Source organism: Phoca vitulina, unplaced genomic scaffold (assembly GCF_004348235.1).
Source record: "Phoca vitulina isolate PV1807 unplaced genomic scaffold, GSC_HSeal_1.0 scaffold2, whole genome shotgun sequence".
NCBI lineage: Eukaryota > Metazoa > Chordata > Mammalia > Carnivora > Phocidae > Phoca > Phoca vitulina.
The window spans coordinates 18,795,731-18,817,230 of NW_022589705.1; the positions used below are offsets into that span (position 1 = coordinate 18,795,731).

The window sequence follows — 21,500 nt, forward strand, 5'->3', positions numbered from 1 at the left end:
ATGTGCAATTAAAATGATACGGTACAATCACATATTGTAACAACTTAAACATAGTCATTTTGTTTTTTTTGTTTTGTTTTTTTAAATGTGGAATAACACCTTATTTATTTATTTATTTTTTTAAGAATTTTTTTTTTAATTTATTCATTGAGACAGAGAGATACGGAGAGAGAGAGAGAGAGCAGGAGCAGTGGGGAGGGGAAGAGGAAGAGGGAGAAACAGACTCCCTGCTGAGCAGGGAGCCCAACATGGGGCTCAATCGCAGGACCCTGGGATCATGACCTGAGCCAAAGGCAGACGCTTAACCATCTGAGCCACCCAGACGCCCCAGTCATTTTGTCTTTATGTCTCAGTTTAAACTTGTGATTTCGTCTATGAGGTTGATGAAAAATCTATTTCACAACAACGACATTCAGAATCAAAAGCGATATTAACTAAATGAAAATATAAGGAACATACCGGTAATAGATCTTTGGGCAGTTTTTTTAGGGAAAGGTTTTCCTGAAGCACTTTGCATTCTATATAGCAATTACAGTATACTTTAGGAATAAATTAGTTTTTCATACCATGAATCAAATGGACTTCCAGAAAAGAAAAGTCTTCTAAGCTGAGTGTAGTTTGTGTTTCTTGGTGGCAGACTGCGATCATGTTACTAGGTGAGGAGACCCAGAGTGTACAAATCTCAGAAATGTTTGAAAGTTAGAATGCTCCTCATATCCCTGGAAACTCCCTTTCTAGCATGTCATTGGTATGATTGCCAGGTTCCAGAGCCAACGAATATCAGAGTGACTACTGTTATTTTGCAAGGTATGTAGTAATGATACAGAGGAGCGCTTTGTAAATGTTTGTGTTTGTGTTGTTTAGAGTGTGTCATTGAAGTGTAACGAAATAGTTTGCAATCAGGAAAGTGCTGAGGACAGTCAGTGGAATGGAGACAGATGGATGAAGAAGAAAATAAAAGAAGGACTGGTAACCGTAGAGGCCGATAGGGCTTTCCTGACTTGGTGAGGGTATTGTAGAATCAATTTTAAAAATACTTCTGGGACGCCTGGGAGGTGCAGTCAGTTAAGCCTCAGAGTCTTGGTTTCCGCTCAGGTCGTGATCTCAGGGTCACGAGATTGAGCCCTGCGTGGGGCTCGGTGCTCAGCGGGGACTCTGCTTGAGACTCTCTCTCCTTCACCCTCTGCGCCTCCCACTCTGCTCTCTCTCTCTCTCTCTCTCTCTCTCAAATAAATAAATAAATCTTTAAAAAAATACTTCTGCACGTTTCTGACCCCCATTTGTAATGGTGCCTAGTTGCTGTTTGGTGCAGCCAACCATTTTCTGCAAAACACGTTGCAAACAGCGACTCTTTCCTTTGTGTTGCCTTGGCAGTTTGTGCCTTGCATACACTGCTCATCACGGTGTGTGGGTCGTCTCAGGGTTCTGGGTCAGTTCTCTTTTTAAGGACACAGGTCAAACTTTATTGTGTATTCTTAGTGTCCTGCTTAGTACCTTACACATAATAGGTAATTAATAAATGTTTTTTGGGCGCCTGGGTGGCTCAGTTGGTTAAGCAACTGCCTTCGGCTCAGGTCATGATCCTGGAGTCCCTGGATCGAGTCCCGCATCGGGCTCCCTGCTCGGCAGGGAGTCTGCTTCTCCCTCTGACCCTCCCCCCTCTCATGTGCTCTCTCTCATTCTCTTTCTTTCAAATAAATAAATAAAAAATCTTAAAAAAAAATAAAAAAAATAAATGTTTTTTGACTAAAAGGCTCTATACACACCTATATAAATCCTATCTATCAGTTAAGACTCCGCTTAAATCCCACACCTTTAACAGACCTGCTTCGACCACCTCAGATTAAAGAGTTACTCCTTATATTCTTATTTAAATTAAAAAAAATCATCTTTTAACTTGTCCTAATTATTTATTTAATTCTGAGTTCCCCACTAGGTTGCAGGCAGAAGGGCTACAGCCCTCTGGGGCCACTGGTAGTCTGTATGGCGTTAATATGAAAATCAGAAAAAGTGCTGTTCCTCACCCCACCCCTTTGGGTCAGTGCACAGCTTGGGAAAATGGATAGCACCTTTGTGCAGAGGAAAAGAAATATCGTCCTTCAGACAGAAGCAGCCCTATTCCAGCGTGCACAGTTCCAAGCGAGTGTGGGCAGGGTTTTAGCACCCCTTTCTCGGGTATCTTTGTGCAGCACACAATCTGCACAACGGTCTTCGCCAATCCAGAGGCTGATAAATGTTCTGATTGGATTGGATTAGACAGTCTCCTGGGTTGCAGAAAGCAAACATAAGTTTCCCTATAAAGGGAAGATCATGTATGACTTTTTTTTTTAAAGATTTTTTTTTTAATGTTTTATTTATTTATTCATGAGAGTCAGAGAGAGAGAGAGAGAGAGGCAGAGGCAGAGGGAGAAGCAGGCTCCCCGCCTAGCAGGGAGCCCGATGCGGGACTCGATCCCAGGACCCTGGGATCATGACCTGAGCCGAAGGCAGACGCTTAACCATCTGAGCCACTCAGGCGCCCCTGACTTTTTTTTTTAATAAAGATTTTATTTATTTATTTGACAGAGAGAGAGACAGCAAGAGAGGGAACACAAGCAGGGGGAGTGGGAGAGGGAGAAGCAGGCTTCCTGCCGGGCAGGGAGCCCGATGTGGGGCTCAATCCCAGGACCCTGGGATCATGATCTGAGCCGAAGGCAGACGCTCAACGACTGAGCCACCCAGGCACCCCTCATGTATGACTTTTTGGACTGGTTTTGGCAAGTATTGAAAAGAGGTGCCACCTCAGAAATGGACTTTTCAATGAGTCAGTTTTCTTATGTCAAACTTGCTTCCTAGAATGAACTCAGGGGTATTTAACCCTTTCTCCTACTGTGAGCTCTACTGTTGTTTGGCTACCCACTGGACAAGGATAGCAATTGCTGAATGTGAGAGAGCTATCCATTTACTCAGAAGCAGTCATTAATTTATTGAGAGACTCAAATTGTGTGTGTGTGTTTGTATGAGCGAGAGAGAGAGAGAGAAGGAGAGAGAGAGGTTAAAAGAGAGAACGAGTTAGAAATGGAGTTAGAAATGGCTTAGCTCAAAAATTATTGTGGAATTGCCTTTTGGTTTGAGTTTCACCAAAATAACTTGGTAAAATTTGTTTTAATCTCATTGATTTTTCTGGTTATACACACTGCATTTCTTGGCTATACCCACCACTCATGTAAATTCAGTGTGACACTGCAAGAATAACAGGCTAACTATACTTTAGAATTATCCATCAAACACTGGAAATGCCAATTTATATAGGAGCAAAGAAGCAAACAGAATCCAGAGAACTGAGGCTAATTGGAATCTTAAATTATGTTTCTTTTCAGAGGTGGTTACTTGATCCCTCAGAAAGCTGGATGTAGCTGAATTTGGCAAGTATAGACCCCCATGAGAAGTAGCTTCCTGCTTGAGTCTGTTCACAAGGAGCTCCTGTTTGTCATTTGGTTGCATCCTATGACCGAGCTACGTAATAAAATGTTGAAACTCAATGTGCTTTAATTACAAAATGACCACACCCATGGAAGTTGCAAAGTCTGGTTTTAAAAATGGAGGTTTATTTCTGGTGATGATCTCATGGTTTGTCAAAACAAGGCAAAAGAAAACAAAACCCCCAAAAGATACTCAAACAATATTGGATTCATTGCACTGAGCTTTTAAATACAAGCATCCTTGACCAGGTCAGACAGCGTCTGTTTCTCACCCCCTGGGGGAAGGTTGGCCTTTCATTGATTTCAAAAGGGACTTCCTAGCTGGATCCATCCCTAGGGATGTTAAGCAAGACTGTGTTGGGGGGGAGGGGGGCAAATTATCAAGGCTGAATTCTCAGGGTTACCCAAGAAAATGAGGAAATTCAGTAATAAAGGATAAAAGTAATAAAAGCGTGTTTTCTACATGTTTACCAGAAGGTATTAATCTCCTATGCAAATATTACTAGCTTCTTGGCCCTCCCCTATCGTTATTAGGGGGTTAGTAGAACTATGCTGAATTTTTTTCCTTCCTAAAGCATCTTTAGAGATTTTGAGTGCCATTAGGATATTTGAATACAAAAATCATTGAAATGAAATTAAAATCATAAATTACCTTCAAATGCTGGTGCTTTAGTTTTTCTTCCTCTATTTTCAGACGCTTCTGCGAGATTTCTTCCTGTATTTTTCTTTTATCCTGAAATAAAAGAAGTTCCAGCATAATCTATTTTTTCAATTTGCTTAAATATGCTTCCTTGGGGTTGTCGTCATTACTGAATGGCTGGCCAACGTACGCTCTTGGAATTGGTAGAAAGCTGCTTTGGAAACTCGTATTTCAAAGCGAAGGGGGGCAAAGTGAGACATTCAAAGCATTTTGCTGATGGAAAACGAAAGAAGGTGCTTTTTCAGAGAGAACTTGCAAATATTTTAATGTCTTTCCTTCCCCACTCTCCTCCCCTCCCCTTTAAAAAAATCTTCCCCATTAATCAAGCAAGATTGAGCTATTGAGTGATGCAATGGAAAAAGTGAATTTTAAGGAGGGAGTTTTGAAATAGGCCTGAGGAAACCCTGTGAGGAGAGAGACTGTTCCTGGCACAGGGCTGAATAAACTGCTGGGTAAAAGGTCTGCTTATGTGGGAAAACAGGATAGCTAGCCTACAGAGCATTCGAAAACTAGGAAGCTAGAAAGTGGGAGTGTTTCCTCCTTGTATAACTTGCTACGTGAAGATAGAGAAAAAAGGGTTCAGATAATGCTTGTTAACGGTAAGAGGGCTTTTAGCTGTGGTTAAAAAAAATTCATGGAGAGATAGAGTCTCTTTCACCAAGTTTAAATTGCATTACCTCAAAAAACCCAGGAAGCATAACTGTTAATGCCCAGGGGTTGTACTTTTTAGAAAATATAGCATATGTGCTATATAGTCTGGTTTTGATTTCTGGCTCTGCCATTTACTAGGTCTGTGTCCTTGGACAAAATCCTTAACTCTTCTGTGCCTCAATTACCTCATCTGAAATATGGGGATAATAAGAGAATCTACCTCATAAGATACGAGCATTAAATGTATGTCAAATTTCCTAGGACGGTGTTTGACGCATAGCACTCTGTATTTGTTTAATAAAATTAAGTAAATAAGACATAATCTGTTAATCACAGAAAGTAGCAAACTAATTCTGATAATGCTTCCATAAGCCTGAAATGTTTTAGAGAGTCCCTCTCTGGAATTGTTTGAGGCTTTTTACAAGCTACGCAAAAAGGCCCTTATTTCCTTATTTTTTGACCAGAGGTGACATTATCCTCCATCTCTTTTATAAGAGTAGATTTTAAATCTGCTTTCAAAATTGAAAACTCCCAAAGGATAAAAAATTTGTTGCCAGTGAAGACAACTAAAAGAATTTGAAGCAGGCTCAGAAGGTAATTTAGAAGGAAGAGTTCCAAAAATACTTGGCAGCATTGTTGAAATAAGTGCATGGCTTCCTGATGCGACTCCTTTGAAGATAAAAACTCTTTTTTGATGTATAAGTTCAGGTACATTTGTTGAAGAAAAACAACATGTTGCTCTCCAACTTTATGTCATGTTTTTCTTTGTGTGTTAGAAGAATATATGACTTGGTCTGTATCCCACTTTGTAAATTTCATAAGCAGCTATTTTGAAAAAAAAAATAAAAACATTAGCTAGGCAACTAGCGTGGTCTTCAGTATCGCTTCTTTGGATCAAAGCTCGTCTTTAGGAACAAAAATTCTGATAACCTGTGAGTCAGTTCTCCATTCTCTCTAGAGGTTGTAATTGAGCAAATACTAGTAATATTTATAATGTATTATGTCAAACATTTTGGTAAGTATTTTATAGGCACTATTTCATTGAATTGTCATAATAACAAAGATATTGCGATAATTTTCATTTCAAGAGAGGAAATGTAAATTTAACTAACTAATTAACTAATTAATCTGAGCTCTCACAACTAATAAGTGGCTCAACCAGGGTTTGAACCCAGGCAATTTGAGTTCAGCCTTCGCACTCTTAGCCAACTCATGACACCATTTTCCTGAGTGAGAAATTAGTCCAGCTTCTTACAACTTCCCTCATTGTCCTCTCTATCATGAAGAACTGTGGCTGGAAACAAGAGTGGGGCCTCTCATTAGAAGGGAGCCCATTTTTCATTCCATATTTAGTGTTGGTGTGTAACCATCCACCTCTCGTCACAGGTAGCCCATAGAGAAGAGTACCGTAAGCATAAGAGACAATGCTGAACCTAGCAAGTTTTCCCTACCCCTGTCAATAGCCAGTTTGGGCTGGTTTCATCTTGGGGTTAGTAATAAGGGAAGGAAAGCTGTGTGGGTAGAGGCAGGGTGTCTGAAGTGTTTTGGCAACACAAGGCTTATGTTTTGTCTCTCAGAGGTAACATGATACCTCCCTTATGTCAGTCTAGGTAATTAAGAAGATAATTTATAATGTTATAGGCATGATTCTCTTTTAAGATAGAAGCACTTTTTTCCTCATAAAATATTCAACAAAAAGTTGTTATCGTTTTGCCAAATTTCTTAGGGACTTATAAGAATTACTGAAAAATAAGATGGTAGTAATTTAATTTTATTAAGGCAAAATAAATAAGTCAACCTTAAGTTGCATATCTAGCTCTATTGCTAGTGTACCCAAAGTTACCAGAGCCCACGAATTCCTTTCCAAATTATCGCGGAACAAATAGATGTGAAATGCCATCTGCTTCCCAAAATTTTCCCAGGAGCTTGAGCATCTCTATAGACACCTGTTATAACCTGGCACATCAGATATTTATTAATGTTAACTCTTATGAATAACTTATATTGATGTTTACTTTTTTAACGTTCAACTAAGAAAGACTTCTGTTTAATGAACTGTTGTCTAGATAGATTTTTAGCTGTCTGACTTAGAATATTTTAGCAGTTGACACCCACAAATTCCAATTCTGTATAAAGTTACCTCTTGATTATGCTGAAAATTAGTTTATTTATTTGTGAAACTAGAAAGCTATTGTGAACATCCATGATCCAGTATTATCGCAACCACGTACTTGATAAAAATCAGCACAATACTTAGGAGTGTGACTATTTTAGAGATATTATAGATTAACAAGGAGCCAATATTCCAGAATCCCTGAATCTGTAAAGAAGGCAGGATTGATCCTGAGTTATTTAATGATTAATTTAGCCGGTACTGGGGTACTTATGTACAAATGTTGTGTTCAAGGTGACGTTAGAAGTTGTGCAATGTTTAAAAATTATTCAGAAGTAGTTTCATCAAGAAACTTACACTCTCATAAAGAAAGAAAATCATTCATTCAAGTAACTGTATAGTCTAAGAAATAAAATGAGAAATGTCATTCCTGAGGCACAAGGGAAGGTCTATGAGAGTTGAGGGGAGATAGGGAGCAGTTGTTTCTAGCTGATGTGGTTGGGAGAGGCTGTGATGTAGCATTTGAGAAGAGTATGTTGGATAGTTGCTGGGGAGGAGGGGGGTGGGGAGAAAGGGCATTCAAGTCAAGGGCACAATGTGAGCAAAGGCCTGGAAGTAGAAAATTAGTACATTGTATAGAACAGCAATTATGGAATCTAAGTTGTCATACGAATAGTGGGAAATAAAATACAGATAAGAGGGTGAGGATAAGTCCTCAACAGAAATACTGAATGGCAGGACAAGGGGTTTGGAATTTACTTATGTATTGATAGAGAGCAATGAAAAGTGTTCAGAGGGAGAGGATTTGTAGAGTTAAAACCATGTTTTAAGAAGTTTAATCTAGCCTAACTGGGTAATAGATGTTGAAGGAGGAGCACGTGAATGGGGATCATTAGTTAGGCTATGACTCATACATAAGACCAGGAGAGCTTGAGCAAGAGGTAGGAGAGGGTATGGATGTCAGAGATAGCAAGGAGTTAAAGTTGGTGGGACATATGGATGCAAGAGAGGAAGGGGTCAAACGCGAGTACAAGGGTTTTATGCCTAGGTAGAGCAGAATTGCCAATAGACGCAAGATATTCAGGAGAAGGAAGAGAGTTTGGTAGGGGAGATGGTGGATTCACACCAAATTTGAGGTGTCTTTAGGAAAACAGGTAGAGTTGTCTAGTGGACAATTGAAACAATGGTTGGAGAGAGATGAGGGGTGAGAGCTAGAGATAAAGATGTAGGAGTTTCAGAAGCGATAGCTGAGGTCAGAAGAGAGGGAGAGCTAAGGACAGATCCTTCATGAAGCACCTACATTTAAGGAGTACAAGAGGAAGGGAATCCATATGGAATTTTATTTCGGGGTAAATCAGAAATTAGAACTTGGCAAATTAGGCTAATTCAATTAGTCGAATGGTTTCAGATTCATTCTGCTAGAAGCTGAGTATCTTATAGTTTCATGACTAGCTTTGCTGACATTTTCCTTGCTTAAGGTCTCCAAAGAACAATAATGGAAGCTGCTTATTTGGATCTAAGTACTACCAACAATACAGAACTTCTTGATGATGTGCAGATAATGGTAACCTGGAAAGAAAGATATGTGCTAACACAACATTCCTAGAAAAGAATCCTGAGCATAGAGGTTTACTAGTTTTCACTGAAACTTAGATTTCTAAAATTCTTGAAAACTTCTTTAAAAAAATTCTTGAAAAAGGGACTAGCATTTCAAGAGTGAAGATAGACACAAAGCCTGGGAAATTTACAAGTGGAAACATGGCTACACAATTACAAATGATCTCAGGTAAGAAGAAAAGAGTGCTACTATAAGCAAAACAAACCCAAATAGTTTGGTATCATTGGGAGCTCTCCAATGAGCTCATGAAACCAAGAGGGAAGATTAGCAAGTGGTACCTATTTGTAATAGTGTAAATAAAGGTAAAAAAAATCTGGGGTGTTGTGAAGATGAGAAGCATGTGAGAAACATTGAGGGCACACAAAGCATGGGTGTATAAATAATTATATATCCTTAAGTTATGTTGAGAACAAAAAGGTAAAGGACTAAGTCATTGGACAACTGCTGAGATACATAGTATAATAGCAACATGATGAAAATAGAACTATTCCATTTCTATTTTGCTTCCACATTTTTGATTAAGGAGAATAATCTTAACTCTGGAGAGGGTAGAGCAAATAAGCTTAAAGGAAAATTGAAGCACAAGAAGAAATAGAGCACTGAAGACAGAGCTGCTCAGACTCTGATAGGTTTCATTTCAGGAAGTAGAAAAATCTAGAGACATGACAGAAAATTATTATTCTTGTTGTTGTTATTTTTAAAGAGAGAGTGAGTGGGAAGGGGCAGAGGAAGGAAGTGAGAGAGAATCTTAAGCAGGTTCAATGCCCAGGGCAGAGCCTGATGTGGGGCTCGTTCTCACGACCCTGTGATCATGACCTGAGTCTAAATCAAGTCGGATGCTCAACTGACTGAGTCACCCAGGTGCACCAACATAACAGAAAATTATTGTTAAGTAACCTTGGAATCTTGGGAGAAGAGGTCTCTGAAGACTGAAAGCAGCAAATGCCCCAATTTTTGGAAGAGGGACAAAGGGGAATTATGAATATTTAAAGACTGGTGAACTTACTGGTTAATCCCTGGAAAAGTTGTAGAATGAATTATTAAACAATGTTGTATTTAGACAAGCAATGTCTAAGAGATAACATTCGATTATTAAAAATGAAGCATTTAAAACTAACTTTATTTCTTTTGCTTGATTCTTCTACACCAGCAGATGATGAAGATTATGGTGGTTGCAACAATAGCGAACATTTACCGATAACTTTTTGTGAGTCAGGAACTACTTAAAGCACTTAAATGTATCAATTAATTTAATCTTCCCCCAAATTTCTTTGAAGTAGGGACCACATTTATCCCCATTAGGTAGGTGAAGAAACTGAGGAATGAAGATATCTAGATCATGGAAGTTTAGCATACCTTGGTTTTAGCATGGCTTTAGACAAAGTTTCTTATTTTATTCTTTCAGAACTTTGTGTAAATTCAAACGGAAAAAAATATAGTTGAAAATGATTACCTTAACTTTAAAAAACAAAACAAAACAATGCCCCATAAGAAGAGAGAACACTAAAATTAAATCCAATAGACCAATAAACATAAACATATTGAGGTAACTTTCTGACTCAGAATTTGAGGGTGTAGTAGGGTGTGCTGGAAGATTTATTGTTAGAAACTCTTCCTGGTCAGCTAGTTTTAGGAGTCAATGAAATAAAAGAGGACCAAATCAAGATTTTGAAATATCTTGTCTATTAGGACTGTTGGACCCAAATTAATGATTAATTTTATTCATTATAAATGTAAACTATGGAACTTTGTAGAATGTGTTAATTGTAGAAGATTAAAAAAATCCAGACAACTTTGAAGAAAAATATAAAAATCCCTCATACTCCCACTGCTTTAGAATTAACTGCTATCCACATTTTGGTGCATTTTATTCCATTTTTTCTTCAGCATACCCCAACCATAGATGGGCACCCTTACACAAACACACGTGCAAACCACACCAGGGGGCTCATACACAGTTTGTGTTCCATCTTTTGCACTGAATATGGTGTCATGAGTGTTTCTCATGTTATTAAATTTTATTGATAAAATATTAAATTTTATTCAGAATATCATAATTTGCTTCATCAGTTTCCTTTTTTTTTCTGCCCCTTAGGCTGTTTTGAATCTTTTGCTGTTATGAGTAGTTGTATGATGAAATTCCTTGTATGTAAATTTTGGACCTCTTTTCTCTGATTATTTCCTCAAGATAGGTCCCTAGAAGTTAGTTACCTAGGGGTAGGGATGTTTTAAAGATTCTTAATACAGATTGCTAAAAAGACTTCAATGAAAAGTTGTTTTAACTTACATTTCTATGTAACAGTGTCTGTCACATCAACCTTACTAATTATGAATATTGCAAGTAAAAGATCTTTTAGCAATTTGCATAGGGCAAATAGTATCTCATTTTGATGTTTTAATGAGATTTCTGAGATTAGTGTGGTCAACTATTATTCATAATTTTCTTGGCTATCTGTATCAATTATTTTTTAAATTGTCTGTTGGTGATGTCTACCCATTTTTCTGTAAAACCTATTAATTATTTACTTATCAATGTGTAAGAGCTCCTTGAATTAGGGATAGTAGCCTTTTGTTTGTCGTGTTAGTTAAAAATAATTTTCTTATTTGCCTTTAAATTTTACTTCTGGTGTTTTTAGAAGTACTGAAAGTTAGGATGCCTGAATGGCTCATTCGGTTCAGCAGCTAGGCAGCTCATGTTCCCAGGGTGCTGAGATCGAGTCCCGCATCAGGCTCCCTGCTCAGCAGGGAGTCTGCTTCTCCCTCTCCTGCCGCTCCCCTGCTTTTGCTTGTTCCTGCTCTCTCTCTTGCTCTCTCAAATAAATAAATTAAACATTTTTTTTAAAAAAAGAAGTACTAAAAGTATTTTTTTCTCTATTGCCTTGATGTTTTTAATATCTTTATCATCTGAGATACAGTAATTATTCATCCATATTTTCTTCCCGTTTCCTAAAGATTTTTTTAAAAAGCCTCTTTAATCCAGCTGAATTGATTTGGTTTATGGTAACTGCTAAGGATCTAATATTTTTTTCCAAATTTTTGGCTGATCTGAAGCTTTTTCAAAGAATTCTTTCGTATTGGTTTACTTGTAAAACATTTATTAATTTTATCATTTACTAATTTTTTATGTACATTAGGGTCTGGTTCCGGGTTACCTGCATAGTTGGCTTTGGTACTAATATTACACAGTTTAGACAATGGCTGATGAGGCAAATTAACATTTTATTGGTCAAGTTTTCAAACTTTATTGCTTTGCCTAAAATGTCTTAATTAGTAGTAGTAGTATTTTTTCCACTTGGACTTTGGAGTTATTTTGTTAAATTCCTATAGAAATGACATTGAAAACCCAACCGATTCCTTATCCATCTTACTCCCCACCAAACCAAAAAAGCCAAACAACCAAACAACCAAACAAAAAACCACATAACCTGACAGAATTTTAAAAGTCACTCCTAATAGTAATTATCATTATCCAGAGATAATCAGAGATCAATACTGTTATATATGATTTATATCTGCATGATATATTATAGGTCATATAAAATTGGAGGTGTTTTTTACATATTTAGTAATCTGACTTATTTTTTTGATATATCATGAACATTATGATATGCCATGTCATTAAATAGTCTTCTAAATTATTTTTAATGGCTTCATATTATTCCATTATATATAATATATACATATATATTATACTATATATGTATACACACATACATATATGCACTAATTTACTCAGCTAAATTCCTATTTTTAGACATTGAGTTCGCTTCCACTTTTGTACTATAAGATATGACTTTGCTATGTTATGAACATCTTAGGAATCCATCTTTGAGTGCATCTCTTGTTTTTCCTTAGTATAAGTTCCTTGTTAATGAAATTCTAGGTCAAAGGATAAAACTATTTTTGAGTTTTCTGTCCTGTTTAGCAATTTCATGCTGCCACCAGCAGTGAACAAGAATGCTTCCTTCAAGGATTTTTTTTTTTTTAAAGATTTATTTATTTATTTATTTGAGAGAGAATGAGAGACAGAGAGCATGAGAGGGAGGAGGGTCAGAGGGAGAAGCAGACTCCCCGCTGAGCAGGGAGCCCGATGCGGGACTCGATCCCAGGACTCCAGGATCATGAACTGAGCCGAAGGCAGTCGCTTAACCAACTGAGCCACCCAGGCGCCCCTCCTTCAAGGATTTTGATTGGAATTGCATTAAACATAAAATAAATTTGGAAAAATATGACAGCTTTTTTATATTTGAGCTTCACCTCGAGGAATGGTGTGCCTCCTCAAACCACATATATTGCTTAGTAGTTTCATTATATAAATTCTGCACATTTCCTTACCTTAGTGGGTATAAAAGTATAAAAGTTTTTTGGTATAAATCCTGCACATTCCTTAAGTAGGATTATTTTTAGCTTTTAACAGTTTTTTAAATTTTGTAGCTATTAGGAATGGGATATTTTCGTATTACATTTTCTGACTAATTATTGTTTTTCAAAAAGCTATTGATTTTTGTGTATTCATTGTGTATGTGGCTACTGAACTTTCAAGTTAAAGTTTATTCTTAACTTTACAGACAATGAAGCTGAGGACTAGAGAGTTTATTAATTTTCCCAAAAGGTATGGTTGGTCCAGAGTCAGAATTGGTATTCAACCTAAATTTCTATAACTCCAAAGATGATGTTTTTTTATACCACACCTTATCACTTCTCAAACCTGTCAGTAGAAATAGTTTCCCAAACAAGTAATGTTAGAGCACTAAGCACTCTGTATGGGTCAGAGTGTTCTGTTCGACTCAACACCAAATTTTAAGAGTGACGCTGACATTTCAAAGAGTGTCTAGAATGAGCCTGTGATATGAGCAATGATTGAAATCAAGAGAATGAAGCCGTATGGCTTCAGTGGCTGGAGTCATGATGAATGGGTGGGATTTTAAGGAAACTAGATTCTGAAGTCAACACCAAGGGCTGTTCTCAAATGGAAGAGGGTTTTGGGTGAGGTATTGATACACCTGATGCTGGAAGTATTTGAGGAGAAGCTGGGTGAGCATCTTTGGAGCATGGCATAGCAGGAATGGGAATATGGACATTCTCTAAGTTTTCTTCTGTTAGAATGGGAAATCTCTAGATTTTCTCCTGGTTCTATGATTATTTCTGCATCCTCTTTCTGAAACACCCTCATTCTTTTTTAGTTATCCATGGGAATTGGATGTCATTATCACTACTGCTTTTGGGGTGAATGAAAAAGCACACATTTTCTAAACCTCATTTTATTCAGTAACTTTAGTCTTCTTTCCTAGCCTGACAACAAATTCTGACACCTCAAAATAAAACTCAGTTTGTGTGCTACTTGTTTATTCCTTTGTCTGTCCTTTCCTGTTTGTTCAAATGAATAGTGACAAAACAAAACGAAACAAGGATAAAGAACAAACACAAAATGAAACCCCCCAAAATTAAGGGGTGATGGTAAACTTGGCTATTTTCTTCAGTGAAAAAAATCTTTCAGCTTGATGGCATTCATTCATAATGGGGTGTGTGTGTGTGTGTGTGTGTGTGTTTGTGTGCTCCAGCTAGTGTTGAGCTCAGTGCTGGGGAGCTGTGTGAGATGCAGTGATATCCCTGCCTTAAGAAATCCTGGCTGGAGGGAAGAGACTGTGTAATGGAAGTGGGATGGGAAGAAGGTCACAAAAGCTTAGTTAGAGTATGGGATGCTCTGGGAAATGATGCCGTCCCAGCCCTGTTGAAGCAATTATAAATGTTTCTGAAATGGCATCATGTTCTCTTTTTTCCCACCTCTATTCCCCGTGAACTGGGGAAAGCAGAGGAGACCAGAAGGGCTGAAGGACTGGTTTGGGTTAGAAAACGTGGTTAAGTGAAGCAGAACCTCCATAGATTCTTCTCTTTGCTCCACGTCAAACTCTATTAAGAGTGAACCACGGGGAAGTTCTAAATGGAGTGAGGTTTGTGGTTTTGATGTTCCTTAGAATTTATTGTGATGTTGTGGTCAGAGAGTCTGACAAGCAGAAGAATTGACTCAAGTTGTATTCAGCTAATCCCTTAACTTTTTATGGTGTTAGGTTTAGGTTTTCCACCTACAAAATGGGGACGGTGACATCTGCTTTCGCAAATACTCATAAGATATTTGGACAAATGAGATATGGATGTGAAAGTTTTATATATATATCTATTTTTAAAGCCCAAGTTCCAGTGACAATAGGTGCTGTTATCGTTATTAATCTTGGAATTCTTTCACTTAAGAGATGTCCTTTATGTTCTAGATCTGCGAGCATAGGTTGATTTTGAGTAGCAGTTGTAGCTTATTTGAACACGTTGCACCTCTATGTCAATCACAGGCGCAATTACACATGGAAAACTTGGTGCTTAGGACAGGAACCAATTTTGAGTTCCATTCAGAGTTTCAGAGAATAACCTGGTTCCGTGTCTCCAAGGGCTTGACTGAATCCACTCAGTCACTGGGGGGTTTTATGGGAAAAAAACCATAAGTATAGATCACACTCAAACTGCTCCTATGGCCTCTTAGGAAGGTGGACATCCTACAGGCTTCCTGGTGAGGGAACTTGTGGAGGCAGTAAGTTTTCAGGGAGTCTATTCCCCCAGTGACATCACTGTCACTGAAATAAGTTAAAATATTTGTATTTTATTTTAAGAGAAGTGAGGCCGTTTGAGACTGGAGATGAGGGAGTAGAAGCCCTGTTTGAGTTTTAGCCAGAACTCTGCGGCACCTGTTTATACTCTAGTTAGACTTCAGAGCTTAGACTCTGTTTATTTCAGTCCAAGTTTTGTAAAGAAGCAGCTTTTGTCTTTTAACCATCTGGTACTATTCAGAAGGTTCCTGGGGATCCTTGTCAGGAGAGGTCTTTGCAAAGTAGCATTATCATTCTGTAGCACGCTGGAAAAACCTCACCCTGTTATCAAAAAGCAGTTTCCTTAATAACTATCAAAATTATTATACCTCATCACATGCTCTCCTTTGTGGGTGGGCTATTATGTTTGGCAACGAAACATGGTACAGCACATTTTGTTTGAAGAAACCTTTCCCTCTCTGGGAGAAGCAGGCAATCTCAGTATGGCACTGTGGAAAATTGTGCAGAGGCTTGATTGTTTGAATATCCTAGCACAAGACTTCTTTATTTAGGAGATTTCTGCGTCTCCATGTACCATTGTTATGTGAATGCCTTTCGATGCCCAGGACAAATTAGAAGTGCTTCCTGTAACTTTGTCTTAACCATGAGGTACTTCTGAACAAGGGTGCCTAATGCATTTTTTTAGCCATTATTATTTTAAGAAGTCCTTAGAACTCTAAATGATGTAATGATCCAAACACACGTGAGGGTATACCTTTAGGAAGATCCAGGCTGCTTGGTCTCGTTTTCACTCTCCCATTTGTACCGGCAGAATGAACGGGGGAGAAATGTATATGGCGGGCCTAGGACATAGAAGTAGGGCTGGTTTCTTGGGCAAGTGACTTGTGAAGACGTACTTGACACCACACTGAGAAGGGCCCAGCACTTCATTTAATGCTGTGCTGGGGCCATGTTGATATTCTGAATGCTTTTTGAGCAAGGGTCTGCATATTTTCCTCGTGTACTGGCCCCATAAATTATGAAGCAGGTCAGGCTTTGAAGCCATCTACTGTCTTATTAACTGCTAGAAGATCCCAGCTATCGACAAAAAGGGAACGGGATGAGGTGCGGTGTCCGGTGACAGGCGACACATGCTAAAGAAATAACTAGAACCTGTGTGTGTTTGTTCTTGTTTTAATGTTGGTCTTCATATTAGATGGATTTCTGTTTTATGCAAAGCATTTTCTGCCTCCCAAATTCCTATGTTTACAAGTCTAGAAAAAATTCTTTGGGAGTAGAAAGAAATAGGGAGTGGATCTGGGGAAATGTGAGAGCTCCTTATTATTTTGCGTCACGAGCAGCTTTGGCCAGCAAATCTGGCTCTGTTGCTCAAATTCCAGCGTCAGGACTTTATATGGCTCCCTTCCAAATGGAGTCAGTCCTCGGCAGGTGCTTGTTGTTGTGATTAGTACCGTTGTCTAAATTTTGACAGAGCTCACCTCTTTCACATCTATGCTTAAATGTCACCCTCTCTGTGAGGCCCATCCTGCCAATGCCACTGTGATTCACGGCCCACTCCCACCTACTCCTGATTTCCCTTATTTCACTTCCTTTCATTTAAATACATAAGGCCTGGCACACAGTAGGTGCTCAAGCACCATTAATTAAATAAAGGAATGAGGGAATGAGTTGATAGCACACATTCCTAGCAATTAAAGATAAACTTTGATGAGAATAAAAATGTTGACTTTATTCTTATCCCTTTACTCCCCAGCTGGCTCTCTTCTCTGAAAAATTGATTCTCGTTCTCAGAATTCTTCTGGGGTCAGCACCAAACTGCTGTTTTTATGATCTCTAGCCAGTTTAAGGTCTAGGAGCTTTCCAGTCTGAGTGTCCCCATGTTATTTAGGAACTGGATTTTCTAAGGTCATAGTGGGAATGGAGATAAGATAATGCGTTCCTCGCGGAGGAGGAGGCCGAGTGCATATGGAATATTCCTAATCCTAAGGGGATCTTTCTCTTTCTGGGGGGAATTCATCTGGGTTTTTTCACTGGTTTTATTGTGGGCCAAGTTTCTTTCCAGAGAGGAGTTCTGTCGGGATAACTGTCAGTCCTTCATCTCACTCTTCCTGAGGATGCTGGAAATATTGGTGTCGTCTATCCCAGTAATATTAAAAGTGAAATTCAAATTACTAGTCTATGTCAACAGCTCTTCTTTTGTATAAAAACCGGCTATTTGTTAAAATATGTACTAACTCGAAAAGAGTCTCAGGAGACTTTTCATCTAATCAGTTTGAAGCAGTCCTGCTTTTGAGTTACAGCTAAAAACTGAACTCTTTGGCTGAGAGATACTTTGACGATTAATTCAGTGAAGGAAGTGTTGGTACATGGACAATGTAATGAAGGAAGAATATGAGAGTACATGTATAAAATAGAATCCATGTTTGGTATACCCAAACTGATATACTGGCTTTTAAACAATCGTTTCTGTGTACTTTCATAAATTTTTTTTCTTTATTCTCTTTGAGTCTTTGAGAAGATTTCTGACAATCTAAAATTCAATTTCCTGAGAGGAGAAATGAATGACACAGTTACAGTATTAGTTCTCAATCCGAGAGCCTAAATGCCACATTCCATCTACTTACTGTGTTTAATCTATTTTTTTTTTTTTAGAGGAACATGAGGATGGGCACTTGGTTCTGTCAAGTTATAGGCAGAGACATTTGGTGGAAATAATGACTGTTTGGACACTTGAAACCAGGTGGGATAAATGCAACAGTGAAGATCATCTCGTTTCACAGCGAGGAAATGGAAGAACAAATTTTAATACAAAAATCAAATAGATCTGAGAGTGTAAAAAGGTGTTTTTTTTTTCCCCTTTCCCTAACAAAGTCTGTGAGTTGCTGGGTTGGGTACATTGGAAAAGTCTTATGACTTTGTTCCTGAAGTATACAAACATTGTTTCTGTGAAAGGAAACAGGAGGGAAACAGTTAAAATGAGAAGATTGTGTCTGAGTTTTAGTTTCGGTCAGAGATTTTGAAGATTTTAAGTATTTCCCAAAGTGAAACAGTCCCAGCGGATTCTCTGGATACTGTATGTTTTCATTCTCCCGGGGGGGATGGGGCAGTGCTGAGGTGGCTTCCTGGTAGAGCAAGGGTGGAGAAAGCTGGCATCTCCCGGGGTGTCTAGCAGGAGGTGAGTGGATGTGTTGTTTCCATGGACACACCATTGCTCCATTTTCCTCTCTAGGTTGTGACAAATTGGGACTGGGCTTCGCCTGGTGAGGTGGAGGCTAGTGTTAATTTATTCCCATAAACTTTCCTCCCAACTTTCCCCCCTATAACCTTCATATAACGTATTACTTCCCAGGTAGAGTACTTTGTGATTACTTTGAGTAAGTAACTAGAGTTACTTTGGAGATTTGCTTAATTCCTTCTAATGGGATATGTTCAGGCTAATGGAATAATTCACAAGTAGGGATGTGTGTGTGTGTGTGTGTGTGTGTGTGTGTGTGTGTATGCGTTTGTGTGTGACTCATCAGAAAAAGCACACACCAGTATATTCAGGAACCTGCTTACTCTCTTGCCTGCTTGGAAGGCGTGATGCCTCTCGTTCTACCTCTATGTGCATTTGGAACCCTCAGTGCAAATTCCTGGTCTTCCTGAATAACTGTACGCATTGTAGCTGCAGACCACGCGCTGCTTCCGGAGGAGTTGTAAGGTGCGCTGGAGGTACCAAGGGCTTCAATAAGGCTGTGCTGCAATTCAAGAAGCTACAATGGGGAACAGCGGGCTTGTTGGGTATTTCTCCAGCTACATGATTTAGTTTCGTAAATTAGGAGGTAGGAGCAAAGGCTGAGCTTGTGCCCACAAAACTCACACAGTGTAATAAAGTAACCTTTAGACAACAGCTGTAATGCAAAAAGCCCATGCCAAAAACAACAGAGCAGGGCCCAGTTCCTGTCCCTTAAAGCCCGACAGCTGAAACGGTGGCTGAGTTTAAAGACAAAAAAAAAAAAAAAAAAAGAACAAAACAAAACAAACAATAGTTCCAAAGCAAAGTTTTCTGAAGAAAGGAAAATGTACTAATTAGAAGTTAGACATTTCAAAAGCATTGTCTTATGGAGAAGTGCCAACCTTATTGGTGGACGTCTGGACTTCTGGTTCCTCACTATTGGCTGAGAAAATGTTTCAACTTCTTGAATCCTTTTTGGGTGGAACTAAGACATTGTATCCATTTAGTAAAAATTCTAAATTTGGATTAGCATTATTATTTATGCTATGGGAACGAGAAGAGCAGAGAATAATATCCTCCTACCCACCCTGATTTAGCATCAGTTTTTAAAAAGTACTCATTTCTTCCTGACAGCTAATTTCAGTGGCAGAAAATGCTGAGAAATTGGGATGTGGATTTCCAAGTTTTTAGAAAATTATATCAAAAAATTGTAGCTAATCATAAATGACTGTGCCACAGATTTCCAGGTTACTGCCAAATACAGGATTTTAGAAAATTTAAAAAAAAAAAAAAGCTGGATCACTTAAGGAAAGTAGTTTATTTCTTGCTGCAATTCTTTCCCAGAACAAACGTAAAAAATGCACTATTTTCCTTCCCAGTATTAATGAGATATTTTCCAAACCCATTGCATTGCATGCATTGCATTCCTTTATCAGGATCTTACTCAGTTTGTGACTCTGCTGAAAACTGATATCTAAGAATTAATCTGATACGTGCTTTTACCTACTTTTCTCTTGTTTAATGCTTAGTTTAAGTACAACGACATTCATTTTAATTCTGTTAGGCTCTCTGGAACATACTACCACACTACAAATAAAAAGTTTCAAGTTGTTTTATCTCTTTCTCTCTCCCCCGTTTAAAAGAGTTTAACTTTTAGGTATATTCCTTGTTTTAAAAAGTCTCTAAGTTTTAATCTCATGTCTGGCAAATACCAATCGAAGGAGAAACTGCTTTTTTAAGGCACTGAGAAGGTGAATGACAGTGAACCAAACTGCCTCCCAAGCTTCTGAGTGCTCTTTAAAACGCCGGCACGGTTTTTTTGCGAAAATAAAGAACATCGCCCTGCCCTCAGGTTCCGAAGCCCGAGAATGACAGAGGGTCACAAGGGTTAAGAGAGCGCCAGAGCCGCGTCCGTGAAGGGTGACAGTTCTGTTTTTCCACTCACAGGGGCTCGGCGGCAGGAGCACCCGCAACCTGTCTGCCGTTCCTCTAAGCAACCACCTCCTTGTGTTATAACTGGACGCAGACTTACTGTGATGGCCTGAAGTCTTTCCTTCACCAGCTCAGCTTCTTCCATTCTAGAAGTCAAGGGCAGGCAGACGGGTGCAGGAAGTCCAAAGCTACCATAAAGCGGGAGCGTCCTGGGGCAGAGGCGAGGGGTGACCGAGGAGCAGCCCTTCGCACCAGGGCAGGAAGGCAGAAATCCCCGGCGCGCCAGGAGCGCCTCTGAGCAGAGGTGCAGAGCAGGCCAGACAGACACATGTAATGAGAGTGTGCCGGGGAGGCAGACCCTGGGGCTGCCGGCGAGAGCTGACTGACAAGTTGGAACGGCAGCCGCACCAGCCCTTTTCCTTCAGGAGCTGCCAGCTCTTTGTTGTAATGTGCACAGTTAGCAAGGCACATTTTCTCATTAACTGTTCCTTAGCCAACTCATTATTTTCCAGGAGTGGCACGGCGAGCCCGGGAGCTGAGTGTGTCATCAGCCTCGGCTCCAGCGACAGCCAGCCATCTCTGGGTGTGCGTGGGTCTGTGTGTGTTTGCATAAAGCTTACCGGCACCCTCCTCCTGAGTTTACAAAGACAGGGCCTCGCCTGGACTGGCCGGGGCAAGCCACTCGCTTGCCTTTCTTCCTCTGACTGGCTTCAGACAATCATAATAAATGCTGGGGTGATCTTAGAACTTCGTAGAGTGGTAAATTTACCTCAGGGCGTCCTTCCCTCTCCCTCCTCCTCCCACTTGAGCAGTTGCTTTCAAACTTTGGAATCTTGAGGTCATGGAGAAATTAAAGGTGTTAACGTGGCGCTTGGCCCACCGAGCGGCGTTGGGTGCGATTTAAACGTCAAGTACCACCCTTGGTTGTTTCTTGTCTTGGATTTCCACAGGACGCCGTCCTTTCTTGGACCTTATTCAGAAATGACACTCTCGGCTTTCAGGAAGGTGCCCATTTTGACCTCACCAGTGGTGCAAGAGAAAGGAGCGAGCCTTTGAAAGTGTGACCAGACATTCTGTAACTCATGCGGTCTGACATTGTGTGGGTATTCCCTTGTCCTTTAGAAAAAGAAAGCCAAGCCCAGGGAAACTCTTAGCAGAGGCTGGAAGCTTTGCTAGTGATTTTGTTTTCTTTCCCTTATGATCTCTTTGATTAAA

The 21,500-nt window shown here is 39.3% G+C and overlaps 1 protein-coding gene across 1 annotated transcript in view; it reads right to left on the reverse strand.

Moving 5' to 3' along the window:
- PALMD (palmdelphin) overlaps positions 1 to 20,984 on the reverse strand; it is a 50,425-nt gene extending 29,441 nt beyond the window's left edge. Inside the window, exons 1-2 of the mRNA XM_032422868.1 lie at positions 20,386 to 20,984; positions 4,114 to 4,194 (exon numbers count right to left, since the gene is read on the reverse strand). Of these exons, the coding sequence (XP_032278759.1) occupies positions 4,114 to 4,194; positions 20,386 to 20,430 (126 nt within the window). The 5' untranslated portion in view covers positions 20,431 to 20,984. The remainder of the gene's footprint in view (positions 1 to 4,113; positions 4,195 to 20,385) is intronic.
- Between the last annotated feature and the right edge of the window lie 516 nt (positions 20,985 to 21,500).